General features: G+C 51.5%; 1 protein-coding gene across 1 annotated transcript; it reads left to right on the top strand.

Moving 5' to 3' along the window:
* Nucleotides 1–1067: 1067 nt before the first annotated feature.
* On the top strand, nt 1068–22922 carry BPIFB2 (BPI fold containing family B member 2). The gene is made up of 15 exons (XM_036244728.1): nt 1068–1176; nt 3285–3378; nt 4459–4563; nt 5265–5411; nt 7614–7674; nt 8896–8956; nt 18029–18120; nt 18337–18522; nt 18746–18799; nt 19352–19526; nt 20019–20082; nt 20233–20278; nt 21030–21093; nt 21345–21421; nt 22881–22922. Exons 1-15 carry the CDS (start codon nt 1068–1070, stop codon nt 22920–22922), a joined length of 1377 nt encoding a protein of 458 aa, XP_036100621.1.
* Nucleotides 22923–27445: the final 4523 nt, after the last annotated feature.

The raw sequence follows: 27445 nt of genomic DNA, 5'->3' as shown, positions 1-27445 counted from the left end.
GGACCCGACTGGGAGCAGACCTCCTTCCGGAGATCTCCTGCCCTTCGAGGCCCCAAAGCCGCCCAACCCCAGGGTCTCGCGGGGCTGGCAGCCAGGCCAGGCTACGTGGCAGTCCCACTGCCCCTGTGGGATAAGGAGCTTTGGCACCGGCCGTGTTTGCAGGGAAAACACTTGCAACCACAAGCAAACCTGTCCCTCCCCAGTCGCTTCCCAGTAGGTCCTGCATACCAGGAGCCTTATAAAGCGGCTCCACACCGGCCTGGGGCAGATGAGGACTTGGTTGGGCTGCCAGTCACCTGTTCAAGGAACTGCCTGAGGTAGGGCTGGAACTCTTCCCAGGAAAAACCTCGACTTTTCCATCTGTTCAATGGGGATACTGCTTTTAGCCACCTTCTGCAGAAGGGCCCATCCCTGGTTTCGCTGTGGGACTCTGGGGACGTGCTCCCCATCAGGACTCAGTTAGCCCATCTGAGCAGTGGCCCCTCCTTCCCACCTAGCTCCCTCTTTCTGAGTTGGACACAGATCTGCCCACTCGGCTGGGCTGGGTTGGGAGGGGTGAGGGGGTGGTGAAGAGGCTCACTTTCTGGATATTCCTTACCTGGCACAGGATGAGATGAGGACAGGAGCCATCCCAGCTGTTCCCCTGGGTTTGAACAACTGGACCCCAGAATGGGCCGTCACACTGTGCTGGACTCCTGGCATCAGGTGACACAGCCTTGGGCCCAGGGCTGGTGGGCCTGGGCTTCAGTCTCCCTATCTGGGAGTCTCGTCCTCCTCCGGCGAGGCTTGGGTCTTGCACTGGCCTGAGTTTGCTGTGTGGCCTTAGGCAAAGCCATGTCTTCTCTGGGCCTAGGGGCCAGATCCCTCCTGGTTCCTGACCAAGCAGGCAGGGGAAGGGGATTCTGTCCCCGTGCAGAGGTGCAAACTGTGTGTGGGCTGGGGCAGGGCTGGGATCACCACTCAGGGCTTTTAACTCCAGGCTGGGGTGGGGAACACTTCTGGACAAGCTCCCTGACCTTGTCCCCACTCCAGCCCACAGATTTTGGGGGGCAGAGACCAGGACTGCCATGGCTCAGGTATGTAGGCTGGGCCTGCTGCTGGCGCTGCTGCTGCCCGTGGTCGGTGCCTCCGTGCCGGGCACCGTGGTCAGACTCAACAGGGCCATGCTGAGCTACGGTAAGAGCCGTGCCGCTGGGCTGTCCCGCGTATGTCTGCAGGAGCATGTGCGGATGAGTCCATGTCAGCATGTGTGAGCGATCCTAAGTGTGCGTGTGCATCTGGGAAGTCAAAGCCCCCGAGGGCCCAGATCTTATCTGTCACCATGTCCCTGGCTCCCAAGCAGTTTCTGACACAAGGCTGCTCAACAAATATTTGTAGGTGAATACATGAGTGGGGGTGCAGGTTGTGTCCAACATGCAGGTGTGCCGGCATGATTGTGCTCACGGGCTTAAGTGGGGTGGGCGTGGGTCAGTGTGAGCGGTTACTTTGGCCTGTGTGTCTGTGTGTATGTTAGAAAATTCGTGGAGATGTGCCCACACGTGTGCTGGAGCGTCGGGTGGGTGCCTAATGATGGGCATGTGTGCAAATGCCTTGGTGCATGGCAGAGCGTGTACAGGCATGGCTGCACTCCCGGGGTGTACATGTGTGTTCACGAGGGGTGTCTGTGTGCACATGTGTGCTGGGGAAGGCACGTCCAGCACGGTACCGGGGAGTGTCTGGAGTTAGACGCTGCTGGGGCCCAGTGAGAAGAACCAGCCTCTCCCCAGCCCAGCCTGGGCCTCTGTCATGACTCGGCTCCGTCCCCTGGGGAAGGCACAGTGAGGAAACCTGGGCCCAAGGAGGGACAAAAGCTGTCCCCCCAGCTGCCCCTGGGAGGCTTTTGAGGTCTCAAAGCTGGGTTAGGGGTGAAAAATCAGAAGCTGTTTCCCCCGAGGCCAGACCAAACTCAGAGTACAGTGTGAGGGACTCAGGCCAGAGAGTAGAAGGGACTTTCAGTGGCCCTTCTGGAAGCAGGAGGCGGTGGCTCAGGGAAGCAGCAGGGTCCCTTGGTACACACACAGCTTTCCAGGGTCTTGTATCCGGGCAGATTGGCAGGCGATGAAAGGGGTCAGTCATCCATGTTAGTTTACTGGCACATGGGACCAGGCACGAAGCCTGCAGGCAGGGACACAAGGTCACTGCCCTCCACGGTCCCCTTCTCTCCACCTACCCCATGTGAATCTTCTTTGTCCCGGAGAGTCCTCCAGGTGCACCTGCCCGTGTTTGTTCTTGGCGGAAATATGGCAGGAGGCCCATGTTCCTCTCTCTGAGGCCAGGCTGGGTAGCTTCTTCGCAGGCCTCCAATCTCCTTCTGAAAGCCCCAGAGTTCAAGCCCTGGGTGCAGGAGTGGTGTAGACAAAGTCCAGAGGTCTGGGTGTGAGTCTCGGCCCAGCCACAGATGGTCAGGCTAAAGAGAGGGCCATTGGGAACGTAGAGACCACCGCCTTTATGCTTGGGTCTGGGGAAACTGAGGCCCAGCGAGGCCAGGGACTTCCCCCGGTCCCACAGTGAGTCTGAGTGGGGTTCGGGCCCTCGACCTCTCATCTGATGCTCTCTTGCAGACCATCACCTCTCTTTTAACTCAGCACCTCCCTTGGCCCGGCAGTTCAGGTGTGTGGGGAAATCCAAGGGCCCTGGGAGCCAGGTGCCTCGGCCTAGATCTGACTGCTCCTTGCCAGGCGTCCTCATGTCTTGGCAAACTGGGCATAAATAGTACCCACGGCCTAGAGTTGTGAAGAACAGGGTACAAAGGAGGCTCTATAGAATAATGGCCACTGTTGTCACAAAAATAAACAGCAACAGGGAGAGCTAACGTTAATTGTGCACCAAGTCATTATAAGGACGCTATGTGATGGGTACCTTTGTAATCACTGCAAATTGATAGGTAGGGAAACTGAGGCACAGAGCAGGGATTTGCATCCAGAACCTGAGAGACTCCAGAGCCCTCAGTTCCCAGACCCCTCATCCTTATTTGATTGGGGCCCCCCCTATGCTTGGGGTCTTGGGGAGGCTCCAGAGGTGGGACCCCATGAGATTCTTGGAAAAGGGCAAAGGATGCTATTGTTTCTGAGGAGCAGGTAGACAAGTAGGATTTAGAGAGGGGGGTGAGGGGAGAGAGAGAGGCAAGGCCTGGTGTGAGAAGTACACCAAGGAGGACTCGTGGGGAGTCACCTGGCCCCCGTGCACCTGGTGACAAGCCTGCCCCTTCCAGTCTCTGAGACCTTTCCACTGTGTCTGCCCCGCAGTGTCTGAGATGGGGAAAGCCCCTCTCGAGTGGGCCCTGAAGGTCACTGTCCCACATTTCCTGGACTGGAGTAGAGAGGAGCTTCATCCTACCAGGTGAGTGCTCCCCTCCTCCAGATCAGGTGCTCCTGTCCCCAGGTGAGTGCTCCCCTCCTCCAGATCAGGTGCTCCTGTCCCCAGGTGAGTGCTCCCCTCCTCCAGATCAGGTGCTCCTGTCCCAGGTGAGTGCTCCCCTCCTCCAGATCAGGTGCTCCTGTCCCAGGTGAGTGCTCCCCTCCTCCAGATCAGGGGCTCCTGCCCCAGGTGAGTGCTCCCCTCCTCCAGATCAGGTGCTCCTGTCCCCAGGTGAGTGCTCCCCTCCTCCAGATCAGGTGCTCCTGTCCCCAGGTGAGTGCTCCCACCTGGTAGGTGCGTGCTCTCGTCACTGGGAAAAATGAGTCTGTCGGGAGTGCTCCCTCATCAGGGTACACACTCCCACCTATTAGGTGAGTGGTCACAAGAGGATTTAGATGGGACCAAGGTGGAGATACAGGGAATGGTGCCTCTGAATTGGTAGATTTCTGGCCCTATGGACCAAGACTGTGGCCCCTGGTCCTCCAGGACTGGCAGGACTCTTTGCTACTTCCTCCAAAAGCTAGACTCTGAATTTAATGTCTGAATCACCTCCCCTCCGCCACTACTGTGTGGGGAAAAAAATGACTTTCATTTAGAAAAATAAATAAATCATAGGTTAGTTGCAAAGCGCTTAGCAATCAGAACAGACAACTTTGAAGGGAGTGAGTTTTCCATTGCTGGGGGGCTACAAGTCAAAGCTGTTGAGTAGAAGGGTGTAGAGGGAATTTCTGCCTTCTGTGGATTTTGGAAGGTTTTTTTTCCCCAGACCTCAGTCAGACACTAAAATCCCTCCAGGGCCTGAGAAATCATCTCACCCAATCCCTGTCCAGTGCTAGGGTCCTCTCTGTATCTTTTCCCTACAAACTGGTTGTCCATACATGGCTTGCATGCCCCCTATGATGGAGAACTCACTGCTTCTTCCTCAGTTCATCTTTCCCATTGTCAGAAAGTTGTTGTTTACACCTCGGCAGTGTGGATCTGGATGGGCTCAGGGTGCCCACCCCAGAGTTGATTTCATGGTTTCATGGGAGCTGTCTTGTCACCTCCACTTCTACCCTGCAGGATCCAGATTGTGAATATCCATGTACCTCGCCTTCAACTGAACTTCATTGATGGTTTTGGGGTACGTTTGTTTGCAGCAGCCAATTTTACTTTCAAAGTCTTTCGGTGAGTAAATGTCCTTGTTGCAGGGGGCGGGCAGGAGGATTTTCAGGGACAGAGCATTTCACTTCTCCAAACCTCAGTTTTCACCTCTGTAAAATGGGGTGAGTCTTTGAAGCAAGGCTATGAGGGTTGCAGCAAATGGATTCATTGCTGTAATTGAAATTGCATCCCCTGTTTCATAATGCAAGGCACATAACAGGTGCTCAAAAAATGTAGCTATTAGAATTATTTCTGTGCAGAATTATTTGTGTCAAACTATGAGCTGGGCCTTCAGAGGGACCTCTTATTTTAATTTCTCTGTCCTGAAACTACCATTTTATTAGTGCTCACTGTGTGCCAGGCTCCAGACAGGGTGTTTTCACATGACTACCTCACGGAAAACTCGGCACAGCCCTGTAATCTAGGTACCGATAATCTTATGTCCACTTTACAGAAGAGTAAACTGAGGCTCAGCACAGGGAATGACTGGCCCAGGGTCTTGCAGTGAGAGGGTATGGGGAGCTGGAGTTCATACCTAGCCACTGTAATGTCTGTGGTCCTGAGTGGAGTTCGGGGGACTCAGGTGGAGTCATCTCATGCAAGTAGGGGTCCTGCCTATGTCAAGTGGGGGGCAGGCTTGGGCTGGGGATTTACAGGATCTTGCATTGGTCAGCATGGGCTCTGCTGGGTGGTACTGCTGGGGTTCAAGACTGTCATCTCTGTAGAGTCCCAGCACCCCTGGAGCTAATCCTGCCGGTGATACTGATGGCTGATGCCCGTGTGGCCCAGGGCTCCATCGGGACCCCCGTGGTCAGCATCTCCTCCTGCTTCTCATTCTTCAACAATGCCATTGTGGTAGATGGCAGTCACAGGTGGGTGCCTGGGCTGTGGTCATTTCTTGAGCCTCCTACTCAAGCCTTCATCCAGTTGCCACAATGGGCCTAGAGACCCCCAGTATTACACCTGTCTTATGGCTGAGTACACTGAGGCTCAGAGAGGGGGAGGGATTTGCCTGGGGCCGCACAGTGAATATGCAGCCTGTGCCCTTGTCCCTCCCACTGCCCAGCCCTGTGCCATGTGACAATGCACGCGCGCGCACACACACACACACACACACACACTATTTTTGAAAGGATTCTGGGCGGATGCCTCTGTTAGGGACTTCAGAGGGCTGCCCCTTCTTGCAGGGGGTTGGCACCCGCCAAGCTCTCACTGTGTCGGGCGGCCCTTCCATGTCCTCCTCTAAAGCTAACAGCAGCTCCCACCTCCAGAGCCCCTGCCGTGTGCTGAGTGCGGTCCAGGCCCTTTCTGAGCATTGTCTCACAGTTGTCTCTCTCTCTCTCTCTCTCTCTCTCTCTCTCTTTTTATTAATCCTCACCTGAGGATATTTTTCCATTGATATTTTATTTATTTATTTTTATCCTTACCGGAGGACATTTTTCGTTCAGATAGAGTGGGAGGGAGAGAGAGGAAGAGAGAGAGAAACATCGACGTGAAAGGGACACATCTAGTGGCTGCCACCCACACGACCCATCCAGGGCCGGGGACAAACTGCAACCGAGGTATGCGCCCCTAGTGGGAACCGAACCCAGGTCTCTCTGGACCACAGGCTGAAGCTCTAACCACTGAGCCAAACCGGCCAGGGCTCCATTGATATTTTAGAGTGGAAGGGAGGGAATGGGGAGAGAGAAAGAGAGGGAGAGAAATATTGATGTGAGAGAGACACATTGATTGGTTGTCTCCCGCACGACTCAACTGGGGCTGGGATTGAATCTGCAACCCAGATACGTGCCCTTGACCGGGAATCGAACCTGACTCTTCAGTCCTTGGGTGATGCTCTAACCGCTGAGCCAAACCGGCCAGGGCATAGTAATCTTACCAGGAGGGTGTAAGTATTTCCCTCATTTTACAGGAGAACAAGCTGAGGCACAGAGCAGTTAAGTGACTTGCCTAAGATCACACAGCTGGCAAATGGTGGAGTTCAGATTCCCACAACCCGACTAACTACTGCTTGTGAATCCCCTGCATTAGGTCTGCACCGTCCCACCTGTGGGCAGGGCTCGCTGTGAGGGGGTTGAGCATTCCAGACGGGATTTTTCCCCAGAGAAGAGTTGGGTATAAATTCTTTCATGCGTGTGTCCCATGATCGTCATGTGGAGCTCACACCCCTCACAGTCTTCACGGGTGCTGGCTGTTGTTCAAAGACATGGAAGTCCCGAGGTTGATGGCATTAAAAACACAAGCCATGCCCTGGCCAGTTGCCCAGTGGTTAGCATTGGCCTGCGCACCAAAGGGTCGCAGGTTTGATTCCCAGTCAAGGGCACGTACCTCAGTTACAGGTTCGATCCCTGGCCCTGGTCAGGGCTGTGTGGGAGGCAACCAATTATGTGTCTCTTTCACATGCACGTTTCGTTTTCTCTCTCTCTCCCTCCCATTTTCTCTAAAAATCAATGGAAAAAATATCCTCAGGTGAGGATTAACAAAAATAAATAAATAAACAATAAAAATATAAAAACACAGATGCTATTCTCCCAACTCCCCCGGAGACAATTGAGTGAGTTGGGCGGCAGCTTGGGTCAACATTTTAGCTGGTTTCCTAGGCATCCCTGTTGAAACACACCAGCTCAGACCCATCTACCATTGTTCAGAGGGGAAACCGAGGCCCAGAGTCAGGAAGGGACTTTGCTAAATGTGTCATGGAGAATTGGAGCCCAAGCAGGAAGCAGCCGGGCCTTGCTGGGCTCAGGGTGGACACGGGGCCAGCTGACCAAGCACATGGCGGGGCCCAACTTTTGCAATGCCCTCTCTCTGTCTCCCCCAAGCCTGGCCTCGTTTTCACGTCTCAGCCACTTCAAAGCCTCGAAACCAATGACTTCTTCCTTGAGGCTCGGTTTCCTCATCTGTGGGGACAATTGTGCCAGCACCATGTCCAGCCCAGTGCAGGGTGTGGAATGGGAATCTCTGGCCCCTGGCTGAGGGGAGAGACTTCTCTCCCAGACTGTGGCTTTGCAAAGGGGATGGGCCTGCATGCGCTGGCCTGGAGCTCAGGAGCCCTTCGTGTGTCTCCTCCTCAGCACGGCCCCCGCGCTGCTGGTCCTGGTGCAGCAACACATCAAAGCCGTGCTGCAGAACAAGGTAACGGGCATCCCGCGGGCCTCTGGGCAGGAGGGCATGGCTGTCCTCGGCGGGCGTGGTGACTGCAGGGCCACTGCAGCATGGCCACACTGCGATGCAATAGGCCCTTCGTGGGGCTCCTCCACGTGTCCCGTGACAGTGGGCAAGAGGCTGTGGCCATGGTCCAGGGCAGTGATGGGAGGGTCACACAAGGGTGGGTTTGGGGGTGGTAGGGGAGGGATATTCATTTTCTTGGGCCAGCCTCAATTTCATGGTAGAGGGTGGGATGGGGACCGTGCTTTCAGGGGCTAAAATGACAATGGAGCCAGATGTGGCCTGGGTTCGAATCCTGATTCCCCTTCTTCCCAGCTGTGATCCTTGGACAAGCTGCCTAACCCCTCTCTGCCCCCAATTCCACATCTGCAGAGATGGGCTGGTTGTGGGGTTAAGTGCACAGACGTCCATGAAGAGGTTGGGACAGTCTGGCAGTGTGAGTGATGCTGTCACTGTTACTGTTCTAGCTCTTGTCACTAGCTGTCTGTGGCTGACTCGGTGAGGGACTGTGCCCCAGGCTCCAGTGTCCCACTGACGGGGAGCCGGTTTCCATCTCTGCCCCTCTCTACTCCACCTCTAACTCCTTCAAGGGGCAATAGTAGAGACCAAGCCAACCCACGGCATGCCATCCCCCCGTCTTGCAGATGAGAAGACTGAGGTTCGAGTGCTAAAGGCAGCACAGCCTCACCTGGCCCTCTCTTCCGCCTCCTGGCCATGCTGGCCCAGCCTCACCAGCTCTGGCCTGGATAGGCAGTGACCACGCCCGGCCTTGCAGTCTCTCCTCTGCTCCTCCTTCTGTCACAGTGACCTCAGCTCAATACGCTTCTCTGGCTGCCCACTGTGCCCGGGAGAACACCAATGTCCCCGGCCTGGCTTGCCGACCGCTGCCCTTCTCCACTGCGGGTGGTGGCATCCTTCCTCTGATGCAGCAGGCCCCGCCCAGGCCACCTCTGCTGTGTCCCACAGTCCTGTTCTTTCCTCGATACCTGTGGGCCCCAACTTCCCCTCTGACTTCCCAGTGTCCAGAGGAGGTGCCTGTGGATGCCCACTGGTGGTGGCAGAAGGAAGGGATCCCAAGCCTTGGTGTCCAGTGTCGGGGAGGCTTCCAGACAGGAACCCTAGACCTTCCCACACTCGCTCCCTCCACCCTGAACCCCGCCCTAACCCTCCTCCTCTGTCTTGGTGCAGCTGTGTGTGAGCGTCTCCAACCTCGTGCAGGGCCTCAATGTCCACCTGGGAACTTTAATTGGTAAGACCTGGGAGTCCAGGGGGAGGTGGACGGGACCTCCGAGACCCTCTGAGGCCCCTAAGACCCTTCAAGTTTCCTGCCTCTGGATCAGGGTAGACCCCTGGGAGGCCAATTGTAAGATGACTGAACAATTATTGATGGCATCTGGGAATCTCAAAAATTCTAGAATGTCTTTGAATGTTTAGTGTGTGTGTGTGTGTGTGTGTGTGTGTGTGTAGGCGAGTACATGCAATTTGCAGTTGCCTCCCCCACTGCCTGGAGATTAAGAGACACCCTGCTCCCACGACTCCCGCATTCTTTGCTGGACTCTGCCCCTTCCCCTTTCAGGGCTCAGGCCCTTATATTCCATTTCCTCCTGGACACCTCCTCCTGGAGGTCCCACAGGCTCCTCCAACTCAGCATGCCCTCAGCAGAACTCAAGCTCTGCTCCCAACTGCCCTGCGGCTGTTCCTTCCTTAGGGCAACCACCACCCAGAGCAGCTGCCCGCCGCCCCGGGCTGTCCCACCTCTGGTTTTTCCAGGGGCCTCACTACCCAGGGAGTGCCAGAAGTACACTAGCAGAAGGCCCTGTCATAGACTAATCCCCAGGAACAGATCCCGAGACAAGGATTTTAGTGTAAGTGGCTCGGACGGGGTGGTTCTAGGAGGCACTGGTGGGGAGGTGAGCAGAGAGACGGGGAAGGCGTGTTAATGAGCAGGTGCTGTGGGCACCTGGGGCTCACTCCCCTTTATTGATTTTAGAGAGAGAGGAAGTAAGAAGGAGAGAGAGATAGAAACATTGATGAGAGAGATCATAGATTGGCAGCCTCCTGCATGCTCCCCACTGGGGATTTGGCCCACAACCTGAGCATGTGTCCTGACCGGGAATCGAATCGGCGACCTCTTGGTGCATGGGTCGATGCTCAACCACTGAGCCACACCAGCCGGACAAGGAGCTCTTTTTTTTTTTTTTTTTTAATTATTATTTATTTATTTATTCATTTATTTATTTATTTTTGTTACAGATGTTTCTCCTTTTTCCCCCTCTGATACTCCCTTCCCCTCCCTCCCTGCCCTGTCCCCAGCTTTGTTGTCCATGTCCATTGGCTATGCATACGTGCTTATAAGTTCTGTGCTTTATCCCCCCCCCCTTCTGGGGATTGTCAGTCTGTACCCCACTTCCACGTCTCTGGGACTACCTTGTTCTTCAGACTGTTATGTTCATTATATTCCACAAATAAGTGAGATCATATGATACTTGTCTTTCTCTGTTTGGTTTGTTTCACTTAGGATAATACTTTCCAGGTCCCTCCATGTCGTCTTAAAGGATAAGAGATCTTTCTTTCTTACAGCTGCATAGTACTCCATTGTGTATATGTACCACAGCTTTGTTATCCATTTGTCTATTGATGGACATTTTGGCTGTTTCCAGATCTTAGCTATTGTAAATAGTGCTGCTATGAACATGGGGGTACATATATTCTTTCTGATTGGTGTTTCAGGCTTCTTAGGGTATATTCCTAGAAGTAGGATCACTGGGTCAAATGGCAGTTCAATTTTCAATTTTCTTGTTATCCTCACCCAAGGAAATTTTTCCATTTTTTTGTTCAGGTGGAGTGGGAGGGAGAGAGAGGAAGAGAGAGAGAGAGCGAGAGAGAGCGAGAGAGAGAGCGAGAGAGAGCGAGAGAGAGAAAGAAACATTGACGTGAAAGGGACACATCGAGTGGCTGCCACCCGCACGACCTTTCCAGGGCCGGGGACAAACTGCAACCGAGGTATGCGCCCTTAGTGGGAACCGAACCCGGGTGTCTCTGGACTGCAGGCCTATGCTCTAACCACTAAGCAACTGGCTAGGGCCAATTTTTAATTTTTTGAGGTAACACCATATTGTTTTCCATAGTGGCTGCACCAGTCTACATTCCCACCAGCAGTGTACCATAGTATGTCCACTTTTCTCCACACTCTTGCCAACACTTGTTGTTTGATGATTTGTTGATGGTGGCCATTTTGACAGGTGTGAGGTGATACCTCATTGTTGTTTTAATTTGCATCTCTCTGATAATTAGTGATGTTGAGCATTTCTTCATATGTCTCTTAGCCATTTGTATGTCCTGTTTGGAGAGGTGTCTATTTAGTTCCTTTGCCCATTTTTTAATTGGGTTCTTTGTCTTCCTTTTGTCGAGCTGTATAAGCACTCTATCTATTTTGAAAATTAACCCCTTATCTGATGTGTCATTGGCAATTATGCTCTCCCATAGAGTGCGTTGCCTTTCCATTTCAGTGGTTGTTTCTTTTGCTGTGCAGAAGCTTTTGAGTTTGATGTAGTTTCATGTGTTCATTTTCTCCTTTGTTTCTGTTGCCTTAGGTGATGTATCAGTGAAAATTCTGCTGCATATGATGTCTGAAATTTTGTTGCCTACATTTTCTTCTAGGATTTTTATGGATTTATGAGTCACATTTAAGTCTTTTATCCTTTTTGAGTTTATTCTTGTGTATGATGTAAGTTAATGGTCTAGTTTCATTTTTGTGCATGTAGCTGTCCAATTTTCCTAATACCATTTATTAAAGAGGCTGTCTTTATTCCACTGTATGCTCTTGTCACCTTTGTCAAATATGAATTGAGCATAATGTTTTGGGTCCATTTCTGGGTTCTCTGTTTTATTCCATTGATCTATATGCCTGTTCTTGTGCCAGTACCAGGCTGTTTTGACTACAGTAGCTTTGTAGTATAACCTGATATTTGGTATTGTGATCCCATCTACTTTGTCCTTTTTATCAAGATTGCTCTGGCTATTCAGGGTCTTTTTTGGTTTCATATGAACTTTTAAAGTATTTGTTCTAGTTCTGTGAAGTATGTCGTTGGTATTTTGATGGGGATTGCATTGAATCTATAGATTGCTTTGGGTAGTATGGACAATTTAATGATGTTAATTCTTCCAATCCATGAACAAGGTATGTGCTTCCACTTTTTTATATCTTCCTCTATTTCTTTTTTCAATGTCCAATAGTTTTCTACAAATAGGTTCTTTATTTCTTTGGTTAATTTTATTCCTAGGTATCTTAATTTTTTTCCCGCAATGGTAAATGGGATATATGTTTTTTTAGTTTCTCTTTCTGTGAATTCATCATTGGTATATAAGAATGTCGTCAATTACTTGACATTAATTTTGTATCCTGCTACTTTGCCAAATTCATTTATTAAGTCTACTAGATTGTTGATTGAGTCTTTGGGGTTTTCTACGTATAATATCATCTCATCTGCGAATAATGACAGTTTCACTTCCTCCTTTCCCATTTGGATCCCTTTTATTTTTTCTTCCTGTCTGAGTGCTGTGGCTAAGACTTCCAGTACTATGTTAAATAAGAGTGGTGAAAGTGGGCATCCCTGTCTTGTTCCTGATCTTAAGGGAAATGCTTTTAGTTTTTGTTCATTGAGTATGATGTTGGCTGTAGGTCTTTCACATATGGCCTTTATTATGTCGAGATATGATTCCTCTATTCCCAAATTGCTGAGCGTTTTTATCAGAAATGGGTGCTAGATTTTGGTGAATGCTTTTTCAGCATCTATTTATATGTTCATACGATTTTTATCTTTCATTTTGTTTATGTGTTGTATCACATCTATTGATTTGCGAATATTGTACCAGGCTTGCATCCCTCAGATGAATCCCACTTTGTCATGGTGAATAAATTTTTTGATGTATTGCTGGATTCGATTTGCTAGTATTTTGTTCAGGATTTTGTTCATCAGGGATATTGGCCTGTAGTTTTGTTGTTGTTGTTTTTGTAGTGTCTTTTTCTGGTTTTGGAATTAGAATTATACTAGCCTCATAAAATGAGTTTGGAAGTCTTCCTTCTTCTTGAATTTTTTGAAATAGTTTGAGGAGAATGGGTATTAGTTCTTCTTTGAATGTTCGGTAAATCTCCCCCGTTTTACTCCCCCGTCCGAGCCTGGGCTTTTGTTTGCTGGGAGAGTCTCGATTACATCTTCAATTTACTTCGTTGTTATTGGTCTGTTCAAGTTTTCTATCTCTTCCTGATTCAGTTTTGGGAGACTATGTATTTCTAGAAATTTGTCCATTTTGCTTAGATTGTCGAATTTGTTGCCGTATAATTGTTCATAATATTTGTTAACAATCCTTTGTATTTCTGTGGTGTCAGTATTATTTTCTCCTCTTTCATTTCTGATTTTGTGTATTTGGGTTCTCTCTCTTTGTTTCTTGGTGAGTCTAGCTAAGGGTCCATCAATCTTGTTTATCTTTTCAAAGAACCAGCTCTTTGTTTCATTGATCCTTTGAATTGTTTTTTCAGTCTCTATGTCGCTTATTTCTGCTCTGATCTTTACTATTTCCTTCCTTCTACTTGCTCTGGGGTTTTCTTTTTGTTTGCTTTCTAGTTCTTTAAGTTGTGAGGTTAGATAGTCAATTAGAAATTTTTCTTGTTTCTTGAGGTAGGCCTGTAGTGCTATGAACTTCCCTCTCAGAACTGCTTTCACTGCATCCCATAGATTTTGTGTTGTTGTGTGTTCATTTTCATTGGTTTCTAGAAATTTTTAAATGTCTTCCTTGATCTCCATAGTAACCCATTCATTGTCAAATAACATGCTATTTAGCCTCCATGTTTTCAAATGTCTTTGCATATTCTTGTTGCAATTGATTTCTAGTTGTATGCCATTGTGATCTGAGAAGATGCTTGATATGATTTGAATCTTCTTGAACTTGTAGAGACTTAGTTTGTGCCCTAACATATGGTCTATCTTTGAGAATGTCTCATGTGCACTTGAGAAGAATGTGAATTCTGCAGTTTGGGGTGTAATTCTCTGTAAATATCTATTAAATCCATTTGATCTAGAGCTTCACTTAGAGTCTCTGTTTCCTTGTTAATTTTCTGTCTAGATGATCTATCCAGTTATGTCAGCAGGGCGTTGAAGTCCCCTGCTATGATTGTATTGCTGTTGATTTCTCCTTTGAAGTCCTACAGATTTTAAACATATTTTGGTGCTCCTATATTGGGTGCATATGTGTTCACCAGGACTATATCTTCCTGTTGGATAAATCCTTTCAATATTATGTAGTGGCCTTCTTTGTCTCTAGTTATGGCCTTCATTTTGAAATCTAATTTATTAGATATGAGTATTGCTACTCCAGCTTTTTTTTTCTTTCTGTTTGCTTGAAAGATTTTTTTCCATCCCTTCACTTTCAACCTATGTGAGTCTTTTGTTTTGAGGTGGGTCTCTTGTAAACAACATATATGTAAGTCATGCTTTCTTATCCAGTCAGCTACTCTGTCTTTTTATCGGAGCATTCAAACCATTTACATTTAAGGTGATAATTGATATGTACTTATTTATTGCCGTTTTTGTTTAGTATGGTTATATTTTTCTTCTTATTTCTTCTACTAATTACAACCGTCCTTTTAACATATCTTGCAGTGCTGGTTTGGTGCTAATATATTCCCTTAGCCTTTTTTTTTCTTTATTTGACCTTCTATTTTGAATGATCGCCTTGCTGGATAGAGTAGTCTTGGATTCAGATCTTTGTTTTTCATGACCTTGATTACTTCATGTTATTCTCTTCTGGCCTGTTGAGAAGTCAGGTGATAACCTTATGGGGTTTCCTTTGTATGTAACCTGTTGCTTATCTCTTGCTGCCTCTAGGATTCTCTCTTTGTCTTTAATTTTTGGCATTTTAATTATTATGTGTCTTGGTGTGGGCCTGTTTGGGTTCTTCTTACTTGGGGCTCTCTGTGCTTCTTGAACTTGAATGCCTTCTTCCTTCACCAAGTTAGGAAAGTTTTCTGTCACTATTTCTTCAAATATATTCTCTAACCCTTGCACATTTTCTTATTCTTCGGGAACTCCTATGATGCGAATGTTATTACATTTCCAGTAGTCCCACAGGTCTCTTATGTTATCTTTCTGTTTTTTAATTGTTTTTTCCTTTTGGTTTTCTGATTGGTTGATTTTTTTCTACCGTCTTCTAATTCACTGATCCGGTCCTCAGCTTCCTCTACTCTGCTGGTTAGTCCTTCCAATGTGTTCTTTATTTCTGCTATGTCATTCTTCATTTCCACTTGGTTGGTTTTCAGTGTTTCTATATCTTTACTCAGGGTGTTGATGTCCTTACTCATGCTGTTGAGCTTCCTCAAGATCATGGCTCTGAACTCTACCTCTGATAATTTGCTTAGCTGCATTTCATTTATCTCATCTTTGATAGAGTTCTCTTGTTCTTTCATTTGGGATTTGTTTCTTTGTTTCACCATTTTGGCTATCTCAGTGGGTTTTGGAGCCTGCCAAATTTTCCCTGTGGGTGTTGGTGTTCTGCTGTTTGTAGCTCCCTCTACTGGGTTTAGATGAGCCTGGGTGGGCCCATGTTAAACACCACTGTCAAGTCTTACTTTTCTGGGTAGATTTGAAAACCCAGGAAAGATTCAGTAATCCTCTAGCTTTTTGCCTGGAGGCTATTAGTCTCAGTTACTCAGGGCCTTGGAATGCAGCCCCGGTGTTCTGCATAAGAGGATTTCCAGCCGATAGGACAGGTGCTGGTTGTTAATGAGCCTCAATTTGCATTTCTTTGCCTTACCTGGAAGCGGCTGAATCTCTGAGGGAGGGGCTGCTGCTTTTCCCCACAGCTCTGGGAAGGAGCACACTGGCCACCGTCCACTGTGGCCGCGACTCAGCAAAAACTCTGAGTGCCCTCCAAATTCCGGGTGTCCCCACAGAGTTCCAGTCCAGTCTGCCTTCCCTCTGCTGGGGCCCCAGGTGAGTGGCTGTAGCCAATCAGTGCTCTCTCCCGGCTCTGCACTGTGGAGCAAGCTTAGTATTTTATCCCCAAGGGCACTGCTCACAGCTAAGACCGCTGCTTTCCGTGGGCTCCCAGCCCACCACCCTCTCATGTCTCCACAGATCCTACTGGTGTCCCTGGTCCTGTCCTGCTGCTTTTGTGTTGCTTTTTCTGATGATTTGTCTTTATTTTAGTTGTAATTCCTGTTTGGTCCTGGGAGATCATCTGTGTAGCTTCCATTCACTCTGCCGCCATTTTCGCATCCCCCTCGGGAGCTCTTGACACTGAGTGGAACGTGTCTAACATCTTCCCAAAGGGGCAGGAGTTGGGGTATGTATCCCCCACTCCCATCATCCCACCTCTCCACTGCCCACACACCTTCCAGTAGCGCAGACGAAGTCCTGGTGCTGGCAGCCACTGTGCATAGTCCACTTAGCACGGTGGCCCCTATTCGCCCTGAGCAAGGCTCCGTCAGGACTCCATCTCACAGTGTGAAGGGAAAGCTACCGAGTAGGTCAGCTCCATGTTCTTTTCAGCAGTTTAAATAGTTATCAACATTTAAGGACCACCTGGCAATTACCTGTCTGCCCATCTCCACACAGATCAAAGAATGCATCCTTGTTGGCTTGGGGAGTATGTCCCTCCCCCAGCTTCTTTGGAAGCCGCTCCTATTTAAAGCACACCTTCTCCTACCCGATGCCTTTGCCTGGAATCCTAGCATTTCTCCCAGACGGCTGTCATTGCCTTTGTGAGGTCCAGCGCTGGTGACTGTTGGCCCTTCGCAGTAGGTTTGCTTTGCCTTTGAGTCGGTTTGCGTCTAACTCTCTCACAGCCTGGGACAGGTGTGCAGGGGTGTGGGGACAGGGTGCGGGGCTGGCATACTGGTATTAAGCCAGGAGGAATGCCTGGCAGGGTCCATGTTTATTATGGTGGGTTCTTCGGTGAATATTTTCATGTCAACGTAGCTTGGCTTTCTTGAGCAAGCTTCTAACAACAGTCCTATGAGGTGGCAACATTGTCCCCAACTTATAGATGGGAAACTAGAGGCTCGGACTCTAAAACCCTCAGCATGGTGCTGGAGCTGTCCAGAAACCAGCTCACCTTTGTCTTCTCCTCCTCACATGTCCAGCCACTGTTCAACCTACTCTTCATGGCCCAACTCAAAGTCACCTTGTCTGGGGAACATTTCTTTTCTTTTTTATCCTCACCTGAGGACATTTTTCCATTTCTTACTCAGATAGAGCGGGAAGGAGAGAGAGGAAGAGAGAGAAACATCGATGTGAAAGGGACACATCGAGTGGCCGCCACCCACACGAACCAACCAGGGCCGGGGACAAACTGCAGCCAAGGTACATGCCCTTAGCAGGAACCGAACCCGGGTCTCTGTGGACCGCAGGCCGACGCTCTAACCGCTGAGCCAAACCGGCCAGGGCAGGGGAACATTTCTTGATTCCCCCCACTCACCACACTTCCCAAACCTCCATATAACCTTAATAGGAGGCAACAAGAGGTCAAGAAAATTTGACTTGGAATCAAAGGTCATGAGGTTAAATTCTGGCCCTTGTTGCTCATTTGCTGTGTGACCTTAAGGAAGTGGCTCCATCTCTCTGAGCCTAGCCATTCCAATCCAAAAAGTAGCATCAAAATTTCTACTTCTCCCACGGGGAGGCACTGCTGTGCTCCTGAACTGAGTGGCCCCGGGCCTGTGCTTTCTGAGTTCCTATAGGAGGCTGTGTGGTTACAGGGAGAGAATGTAGATTCGGAGTCAGATGGACTCAGTATGCAATCCTGGGCACAAGTAAACTCACCAAACCTTGTGCGTGAGGTTGTGTGCATGTGTGCGTGTGTGTGTGTGTGTGTGTGTGTGTAAAATGGGCTCCTGGCCTTAAAGGACTGTGGTGAGGATTGAACAAGGCCGTGCAAGTCAAATGTCTGGACCTTGGTAAATGTAAACTCCCTTCTTTTTCGTGATTCCTACTTGCCTTTGGCAGGGGGTGTTTGTACCTAGTGTGACCTGTCTTCTTCTTTCTAATTTGGGGTCTTTAGCCTTCCACACATTGGGAAAATGGAAACCAAAACTATTGGAATTGTGTCTAAACTAAGAGCCAACAGGTCGTGAGTAGCTGAATCTTGAGTGTGGGCACTTTGCAACTTAAGCTTGTTTACTCAGGGGCCTTGTCCCACCTCTTTTGTTCCTTGGCCTGGGCCTGGCTGACCAAGGCAGTCAGATAATTGAGTGTCTGGACAGATGAGGCATGAGTAGGTAATGCTCAACATGCCATCTTTCCTTCTTCATTCTGGTTTCATCTAGGCCTCAAGCCTGTGGGTCCCGAGTCCCAGATTCGCTACTTCATGATCAATGCGCCCGCCATCACTAATGACTATATTTCCTTGGATATCAACGTAAGTGCCTCCCTGTCATCCCAGAGCTGGAGGCTTATTGCCTCTGGAGTCCTTGGTGTTCTGGAAGATTCCTAAAAGAGCAGGGGAGCTGAGTGAGAAGGGCAGCTGGACATGTAGCATCTTGCGGTGGGTGGCATCTCAGAGCCCAGGTTCTGTGATGGGGCATTTCCCTCCTGATGCCCCACTGCTTGTTTGCTTTTCTCCCCACCCCTACAGGCTGTTCTCTTCCTTCTGGGCAAGCCCATCGTCCTGCCCGTGAACGCCACCCCCTTTATACTGCCAGAGCTTGTGGGCACCAAGGGTGCCATGGCAACCGTAGGCCTCTCCCAGGACCTGTTTGACTCTGCCCTCCTGCTGCTGCAGAAGTCTGGTGCCCTAAACCTGGACATCACAGGGCAGCTGGTGAGGGCAACCTGCTGTCTGGGGCATGTGGGGCAGGGATGCCTCTGTCCTAGCCTGGGGAGACCCCACAGAGGCCAAGTCATGGGCAGGAGGGGTGGCTGGAGCTTCGGGGGGCAGGGGGGCTGTTGGAAGGGTTACATGGGTGTTGAGAGGAGGCAAGAGGTGGTCTCTCTTGGGGAGCTGCTGTCCTAAAAGCTGTCATGATGTGGGGGGCTGATTTCAGAAGTCAGATGACAACCGGCTGAACACCTCCGTGCTGGGCCAGATCATCCCTGAGGTTGGTGATACTTCTGGTCATTCCATGGGTCGAGACCCAGGATTGGGGTGGGAGGCTCTCTGGGGTGTGGGATCTCTGCTGGCTTATATCTATCCCAAGTGGGGTTCAACATCTGCATTCCCCCCATCTCAGGCTTGGCCCCTTCTGCCCAGACATCACACTTTGTCTCCTCTGTGGAGAAATACCTAAACACTGCCCTCTGCTTGTCATGTTCTTTCTGTGTCCTTTCCCGTATCCATCTTTAAAACCAAGCTCGGGGATTCTCTCCTAGCGGGGACCAAACCTCTAGTCTGGTCCAGGAGGCTCCTTGAGCTTCCAAGGCCTCTGAGCTTCCCTCCCTCCTGGCACGGATCGCACAGACCATGCCTATCTGCACGCCCATCACCCTGTCAGACTCACGTCCCTGAGGGCAGGGGCCTGGGCTGGTCCCACCTCTGTGACCAGTAACATACAAACGATGGCTTGATCAGCATCAGAAGAATGATGCGTAGAGAGCCCACCCAGCCTTTGCTGCCAGATGGCCTCTTCCCTCTCTCCCCTCTGCTTCCCCAGGTGGCCCGCCAGTTCCCTGAGCCCATGCCCGTGGTGCTCAAGGTGCGGCTGGGGGCCACGCCTACGGCCATACTCCACACCGACAAAGCCACACTGCAGCTGCAGCCATTTATGGAGGTCCTGGCCGTGGCCTCCAACTCGGCTTTCAACTCCCTTTTCTCCCTCAATGTGGTGAGTGAGGTGGGCTGGTGGGGCTGCGGGGAGGATGTTGGCTGCCAAGGAGACCTCACTTCCTGCCCCAGTCTCCTCATTGCTCTGTTCTATCCACACTGGTCTCCTCGTTAGTCCTTATTGTTCCAGGATATTTCTGCCTCGGGATCTTTGCACGTGTCATATCCTGTGCCTAGGACACTCTTCCCCTGGCTCTTGGCATGGCTGGCTTCTCATCTTTCAGGTTTCAGCTTAAACGTTGTAGCCTTCCTCAGGGCAGCCTTTCGGGACTGAGAAAGATGGCCCCGGCAGGCCTCTGCGCCACCGTTCTAACTCAGGGCACCCACTACTCTCCGAGAGGACCCCATCTGGTTACTTTTGTTATTGTTCACCTCCCCCGCTGGCCTGTGCCCCACAAACACCTGCATGAGCGGGAGGTGGGATTGCTGGTGGCCAGCTGAAAGGTTCCACATGGCCCTGTGCCCTCTGTCCCTGCTGTCCCCACTCATCCAGTCAGTGAACCTGAGCCTCCAGCTCTCTGTGTCGAAGGTGAAGCTTCAGGGGACCACGTCTGTGTTGGGGTAAGCGAGGCCTCCTGGACCCTGCACCTCAGTGTGTTCCTCTATGTAGTGGGCTCACAACTACCTGTCACAGAGCTTTGGATGCAGCAGTCATGGTATGGGGGGGGTGGCACAAGGACCCCCCGCCCTAACCTCCGGCTTCCCTTTCAGGGAAGTCCAGCTCACTGTGGCCTCCTCCAATGTGGGCTTCATTAACGTAAGTGTGGGGCTGGGGTCTCTAGAGCCCCCCTCACTGGGTGGGGCAGGCCACGAGCTTGGGGAAGGAGTACCTGTGCACTCATGTGCCACCATAACCAGGCTTCCTCCTGGGGTGCTTGGGGACAGTGGTCGGTCAGTGGTCCATCCATCAGCAGCCTTTCCCATGATGTCTATCTGCTGGTCCGCCAGTCGGTCAGCTTTAGTTCTTCAGTGGGTCAGTCAGATGGCCTGCTTTCTCTCTGTCTGGTGGTGGATGAACTATCAGCCCCAGAATCACTGAAGCCGTTGGTAAATCGGACAAGCCAGCGTCAGATGGAGTCGGCTGCTCCTTCAGTCATGTGACATGGCTAGAACACTAGCCACCATGCATCCCATTGTCCGCTGGCCTGCCAGTCCATATGCCCCATCAGTCTATCTACTGGTCAGTCCTTCTGTCTGTCAGTGCCAGCCGGGCAGCCAGCCAGCTGTCAGTCACCCCGTGTGCGAGTGTCAGTCAGGTGCTGGTCCCTCAGCCTCCCCTAGGGCGAGCGGTTCCTAGGGGCCGAATGCTCAGAAGGCTGACCCAACCCTGGGGGTAGCTGGGCTCTGCTTGAAGCCAGGACAAGGGTGACCTGCCTCCTCCCTCCCCCTGTGCCTCTGATGTCTGTGTGTCCAACTGTGCATTTATGTGTGGCCTGCCTGTCCATCTCTCTTGGGCCCTTGCTGGGGTGGACCTACGGTCCCCCATCTCCCTGGCTCCGCGGCTGCAGGTGGATCAAGTGCAGGCGGTCGTGGGTAACGTGTTTGAGGAGCCCCTGCTGGACCACCTCAATGGTGAGCTCTGCCCTCCTCCTGCTCCAGACTCCATCCCGGCCCCGTTCTACCTCCCGGGCTCAGAGGGTAAGGGGGTGACCTCTGGAGTACAGCTTGGCATGGCTATTTAGTAGCTGTGTGACTTAGCTAAGTTCCTTTCCCATGCAAGCTCCCACCTTCCCTCTGTAAAGGGGGCACGCACACCCCTGCTCCCGGGCGGTGCTCCGCTGCTGCCTTCCAGCTGAACTCGGTTTCTCTTTCCCCACCTGTAGCTCTCTTGGACATGGGGCTTGCCCTTCCCAACATGGTCAACCTCTACTACGTCACCCCTGAGGTCTTTGTCCGCGAGGTAAGAGCCTACGGGTGTGACCAGAGGGGCCTCCTCAACCCTTGGAGGGAGGCTGGGTTCTGTGACGTGGGGGTCCCCTCCTTCCCTCCCTCCCTGCTAGTGCAAAAGGTGGGACCTCAAGGTCAGCCAGGTCTGGGAGTACCCCCTGCTCCTACCAAGACCACGCAATGAACCCTTAGCTGCAATGAGATGGAGAATCCAGGATGTCGAGAGACACTGCTGGAGGCTTTCACCGGCCTTTAGTCCTCATCATATATCACACCAGGCCACTACGGTCCCTTGATTCTGTGCCCTGTGTGGGTACAGCCCCTTTGGTGTCTGGGGGAGGATGACAGGGGCTCCTTCCAGCTTTGTACACAAACCTCTGCAGCTGGATGGGAGAAGGGGCTCCCTGATCCTTCTAAAATCACTTTCCCTAACCAGAAATTGTGGGCCCAGAGTAAAACTGAATCACAACGGCTGCCCGGGGTGAGATCCTGTAGCTTCTTTCTTTTTCGCCTGGGACATAAAAGTTTAATAGTCTTAAACTTTAAACTTTTATAGTCCGAATCCACTCAACAAGACATGCACAGGACAGAAAGCTTGGCCAAGGCCCCTCAAGCCCAACATCTGTGTGTTCTTCAACCCCCCCCCCCCCCCCCCCCCGCCGCCAGTGAGACCCACTGACGTCTTTCCAGGGAGGATCTCCTTGGCACTTAAGAACTATGGTCCCAAGGCACTTGGGTGATCCCCACTACCCACCAAGAAGGAACACGAAGAAGCCAGGGCTATTAGTAGGAATTTCCCCCTAAGACTTCTCCAAATAGGCATGGTCAGTGGCTGGCCCACAATCTAGCCAGCTGGGTCTGAAGCACCTGACACAGGGCTTGGCTCACAGTAAGACTCAGTGAAGAGTTACTACAGGAAGGAAGGAAGGAAGGAAGGAAGGAAGGAAGGAAGGAAGGAAGGAAGGAAGGAAGGAAGGAAGGAAGGAAGGAAGGGGGAAGGAAGGAAGGAAGGAAGGAAGGAGGAAGGAAGGAGGAAGGAAGGAAGGAAGGAGGAAGGAAGGAAGGAAGGAAGGAAGGAAGGAAGGAAGGAAGGAAGGAAGGAAGGAAGGAAGGAAGGGAGGAAGGATCAGCAGGCCCCGGACGTTTCTGCAGAGCATTGTAGAGAGTAGGGGACAGGTGGATAGTGCCGGGCTCTGCTGGCGAGCCTCGGACTTGGAGAAGATACTCAGTGGTCTGGACTCCCAGTCGTAAAACAGATGGCCTCATGCTGAGGGCTCTGCCTGTGTGGTCTCACAGCATCTTCACGGTAGCATTTTTCAGGTAGGTGCTGTTAGTGTCAATAGAAAACTGAGCCCAGAGACACACATCGAGAGTGACAGAGCATGAACTCAGAGCCAGGCTGATGGGACAGCTGGGGTCCTACAGGTCTCAAGTGGCCTCTGACTTGGCCCATGGTTTTCTTTGCCTTTCAGGGCTATGTGGTGATATCCAGTGGACTCGTCTACCAGCACTGAGGCAGGACCACTGGGAGGGCTAAGATGGACCGGCTGCCTGGCCTGGGGACCCTCTTGCCTCATGCCACATAGGAAACAGGCAAAGCCGCACTTAGTCATCTCCAGCCAGCTGGATGACCCAGGCGGGCTGTTTAATCTTTGCTGTGTGCCTATGTTCCCCTCCTTCACTTCCTCCCATCCTGTCCCTTCTCCCTCCTTTCTCCCCTCCCTCTTTCCTCACCTTCCTCCAACCCCCCTCACCGTGGGGAGTAAACTGCTCCTCCAAGCTATAGAGACCTGTCCCCTCTTGCATTAAACATCTTCTCTTGAGCTGCAACTTCCAGCCAAAACCAGAAAACTCTTTGTATAACTGAGGCCAGTTCCCTACATTTAGTCCTTGGGTCCTGTCTGTCCATGGAGCCACCGAGGCTGCATGGGAGAAGAAGAAGACGTGACCACATCTCTATTGACCTTATCTGTTGACTCCATTACCTCCTTGTCCAGGGGAGCTCATATTTTGAATGAAGACCCTGGAGAGCAACACAGACGACCTGGAAGTTACGGATGCCATGGTGGTGGCACTTTAGGCACTGTGCCCTACCTGGTGGCATGCCCCATGCCTTTTCCCCTCTACAGTGTCACAGCCCACCTTGATGCTAGGGCCATAAGAGCCCTGTGAGTCAGGCAGGCAGGATGCGGAGTCCCATTTCACAGATGCAAGGACTGAGGCCCAGCAAGGAGAGAAATGCACCCAGAGTCTCACAGCTGAATGACAGCCGATCCCTAGGACTCGATCTTCCTAGAATCCAAACATAAGATGTCCAGTTCCCTCTTCCATTCACCAGCACCCCCACCAGGGAGTTTATCCTTGAGTCATGAGCCTCAGGTGACAGGGACTTTCCTACCTTCTCATGTGGCGTCTCCATCTTTGGTTTACTCCGGTAGTGAGCGAGTTTTTTGTTTGAAGGAGGCAGGATCCACCTCCTGAGCCTGATGCCTCACTGAACATTTCTAATTCCCTTTCCCTTCAAAAGCTCTTCAAACCCCATGAGCCACACACGACAAGGTGGCCTAGGGCAGACTGAGGGATGCAAACACTGGCAACCAAAGCCATGTGATTTTCTCCCTGCCAATAAGCTAATCTCTTGGCCAGAGATAGCATTCCTTCTGGCCTAGATATATAGGATCCATGCTTTGCCTTTGTTTCCTGGGGAGTCAAATGTGCCCAAATCTCCACCATCAGAAAGCGAAGTCTTTGGTACTGCGTGTCACTAGCCTCTCCCTTCTGTGGGTTATAGGCTCATCCCTAAAGTCTCAGTGCGACAGGCTGAAGGCTGGGAACCAGCCCAGAGTCGTGGTGGTGAGGAGGAGATGGGGATGGTGCTGAGAGAATGGAAAGGGGCAGACTGTCAAATCCAACCTCATAATTTTGCTTGAGACAGCATGGCCTTTATTTCTTCTGGTTGCTTGTTAATGAATTCATTAATCCTACTTTTATTGGGACTTAATATAGGCTCAGCCCAAGGCTGTGGTGGTTTGGAAAATTTTAAGACCCAGACCCAGCCCATAAATGTAGTAATGACCTATGAAAAGATCATGAGCTCAATATGTAAGGTCCATTAAGCAATCAGTCCAGTGATCCAATTTTCCTTCCATCTATTCATCTACCCACCTGTCAATCCATACATGCACTCATCCATTTGTCCATCCATCCATCCATCCATCCATCCATCCTGTCATTCACACATCCACCCACTTATCCAATCACTTTTTGCAACCACCTAGGTCTTTGTTTGTACCCATGATATACTCTGTTGTATCATATATGTTCTTTTAGGAGGAGGGGGATGAAGTCCCTGCATCCTGCTCTGGGCCCAGAGGGAAGCGATGGTCTATAGAAGGAGCATTGGCCCAATCCCTAAGGGACACCAGTCAGTCATCCAGTTAGGAACCTGCTGGCTGCTGGCTGCTGAGAGGGACAGATGAGTGTGGCAGTCTGGGTCCAGTCAGAAGGTAGAAACCACGTAGTAGCTTAAACAGGGACCATTTAATCTGAAGAATCAGGACTATGGGAAAAGAGTAACTGTAAGCTGGAAGGAAGCGGTACAGTACTCTACGGCTGAGTGAGAGCACCCAAGGAAGGAAACCCTTGGAAGGGCTCAGACCTCACTGGAGAGGGTATTGTTCAGCCTCCTGGGTAGCAGAGAAGCTTGCTGCTTTGGCCAGGATGGGGCTGGCCTGGAATTGCTGGGCAAACCACAAGCAGCAAAGACCTTCGGTGTAGCACATGCAAGTAGCATGGGGGGAGGGGAGGGAGGCGAGGAGCCCTAGGAAGAGGGCGTTTTAGCATCCGTTCTGTGTGTGACCACGCAGGGGCACTTACAGAGGGGGTGGGGCACTGGAGGGGCAAGAGGCATTCAGCGTGGGTGGGCCAGGGGTCGGGTGTGTGAGCTCTGGTTTCTGTTCCCAAGGGCCCTCAGGAAAGACTCTCTGTTTCCTTAAAATAATTTTATTTTTATTTCTATCTGGCCATTGAAACTTGGTTGGGACCACTTTACTTTGAATTTAAGGTAACAGAGAATGGTATGACCGTCCTTTTCCTGCTCAGAATTGCTATCATTATTCTGCCCCCTCATCAGAAAGAGAATAGTACAGCAGCCCCGGGAAGTTGAGGGAGCCACCCAAGGCCACACAGCTTGTAAGGGCAGTGGCTGGGCTGGGGCCCAGATCCCTGAACCCATGCAAGGCGGTTTCTCCAGCCCCCCATCCCCACCCCTGTCCTTCCGGCTCCCCCAGATCCTCAGGACGGCTCTGGAGGAGGCAGGAGGGCCCAGAGCAGAGGCACGCTGCGTGGGTGTGCGTGCAGGAGGAGAGGAGGCCTGCAGGGCCCCCTGTTGGCTGGGGGCGGATCAGCAGGGATAAAACCATGCTATCTGTAGACTCCTTCCTCCAGCTCAGGGCCCAGATCAGGATGGAGACTGTCTGGGCCAACCGGGTCCTCTTCCCCTGTCCCAACCCTGGCTCCAGCCCTGCTGACCTTAGGCAAGTCCTTGCCCTAACCCCTGCCTCAGTGGCCCCACGCACTCAATGGGCACAGTAGCTTCCTCAGTCTTTCAGACCTGTGGGCTCCCTGGGGGTTGGATGAGGAAAACCTCAGTCATCCAGCAGTCTCTCCCCAAAGTGCCCTCAGCCAGGCCTCCCAAGGGCCTCACGGAGAGCAGAGCAGAGGCTGGCACCCCAAGGCCCGGGTTCCAGCCCCTGCTCTGTGGCCAGCTCACTGTGTGGCGCTGGGGCCACCCAGCCTTCATTGCCCTCCAGCTCTGGACATAGAGAGAAGTCCCCACCCCCAGCATTTATCATCTCCTGGAATCACCTCCAGGAGCAACCCCACTGGACATCTAGCTCTTTGTGGCCCTTGTGAGTCTCAGATGGTCCAGCCAACATCTCCCAGCCCTTTGCACTTGGCAGTCCCCCTGAAACTCCTTTCCCCGGCCTTGCCCAGCTGGCTCTGCTCATCCTCAGACATCAGTCCAACATCCCCGCTCCAGAGGTCTTGGCTCCGATGATAACCCCGATCTTCCCTCCTAGCCTGTCCCCCTGGTTCAGTGGCTTCCACCACTTTCTCCCAGGAACGACCTGGCTCTGCAGTTGTTGACCTCAGAGAGCTCACCTCCCCTGGAGCTGCCAGGAGCCCTCTCAGGACAAGAATCTCAACCGCCTGTTCACTGAGGCATCCCCACAGCCCTGCAAAGGCACCCAGCAGGTGCCCAATAATGTTTGTGGAAGGAACAAGAGTGCCAACTATGTGCCCAGCCTTGGGGAAGGCGGTGGTCTAGGGGAAGGGGCACCATGAGCCCTGAGCCCTGATCCTGCTCTGATGACCACGCCCTCCCCTCGCCACCAACATCCGCCCCGTGCAGCCACGTGGGTCTCCCAACCACCACCATCCTCTGCGCTGTTTACGTTGGAACAGACTGAGCATCACGTGAACAGTGGGACTCCTGTTCTTTAGGCCTCTAGATAATATCTGGGCCTTATTAAACCCTTCATTATCCAAGCAGCTAATCAGGCTCCCAAATATAAGGACTTCCTTGTCCCCAGGTCCGGAGGCAGGGGTCAGTCACCTGCAGGACGCACCCAGGCTCAGCAAGGTAAGGACAGGCCCCACCTGTGGAACTCTCCCGAGAGTTTCTCCTCCAGGCCTGTCATTATACAGATGAGAACACTGAGGCCCAAAGAAGGAAGGGAAGGAAATTGGCTGAGATCACATAGGAAGTGAGCAAGTGGGCGGCAGGGCCAGGGCTTCGTTCTATGTCCTGACCCCCCAGTGCTGCCCACCGGACAGGGAGCCACTGGACTTGCAGTCTTCAGATGCTGTAGGACTTCGGCAAAAGCAAGGAGAGCAGATGTGAGGAGCTTCCTTGAGCTCCATCCGAGGCCACGGGGAGACCAGAGAAGCCCGGATTTGCGGAAGCTCAGAGCTGAGCTGGGGCAACCCGGCGGGATATGGGGATGAAGGAGGGGTTGGAGCATCAGGAGCACCT

Source organism: Molossus molossus, unplaced genomic scaffold, assembly GCF_014108415.1.
Source record: "Molossus molossus isolate mMolMol1 unplaced genomic scaffold, mMolMol1.p scaffold_m16_p_6, whole genome shotgun sequence".
Classification (NCBI taxonomy): domain Eukaryota; kingdom Metazoa; phylum Chordata; class Mammalia; order Chiroptera; family Molossidae; genus Molossus; species Molossus molossus.
Note: the sequence above shows the minus strand (reverse complement) of the source record. Positions and strands in the feature narration are given on the sequence as shown.

Excerpts from the sequence above, each read along its gene's own strand:
- BPIFB2 (XM_036244728.1), top strand. The coding sequence starts at position 1,068 with ATGGCTCAGGTATGTAGGCTGGGCCTGCTGCTGGCGCTGCTGCTGCCC. Across the intron at positions 1,177-3,284 it reads CAGGGCCATGCTGAGCTACG|TGTCTGAGATGGGGAAAGCC; the intron begins GTAAGAGCCGTG and ends TCTGCCCCGCAG. Across the intron at positions 5,412-7,613 it reads GTGGTAGATGGCAGTCACAG|CACGGCCCCCGCGCTGCTGG; the intron begins GTGGGTGCCTGG and ends TCTCCTCCTCAG.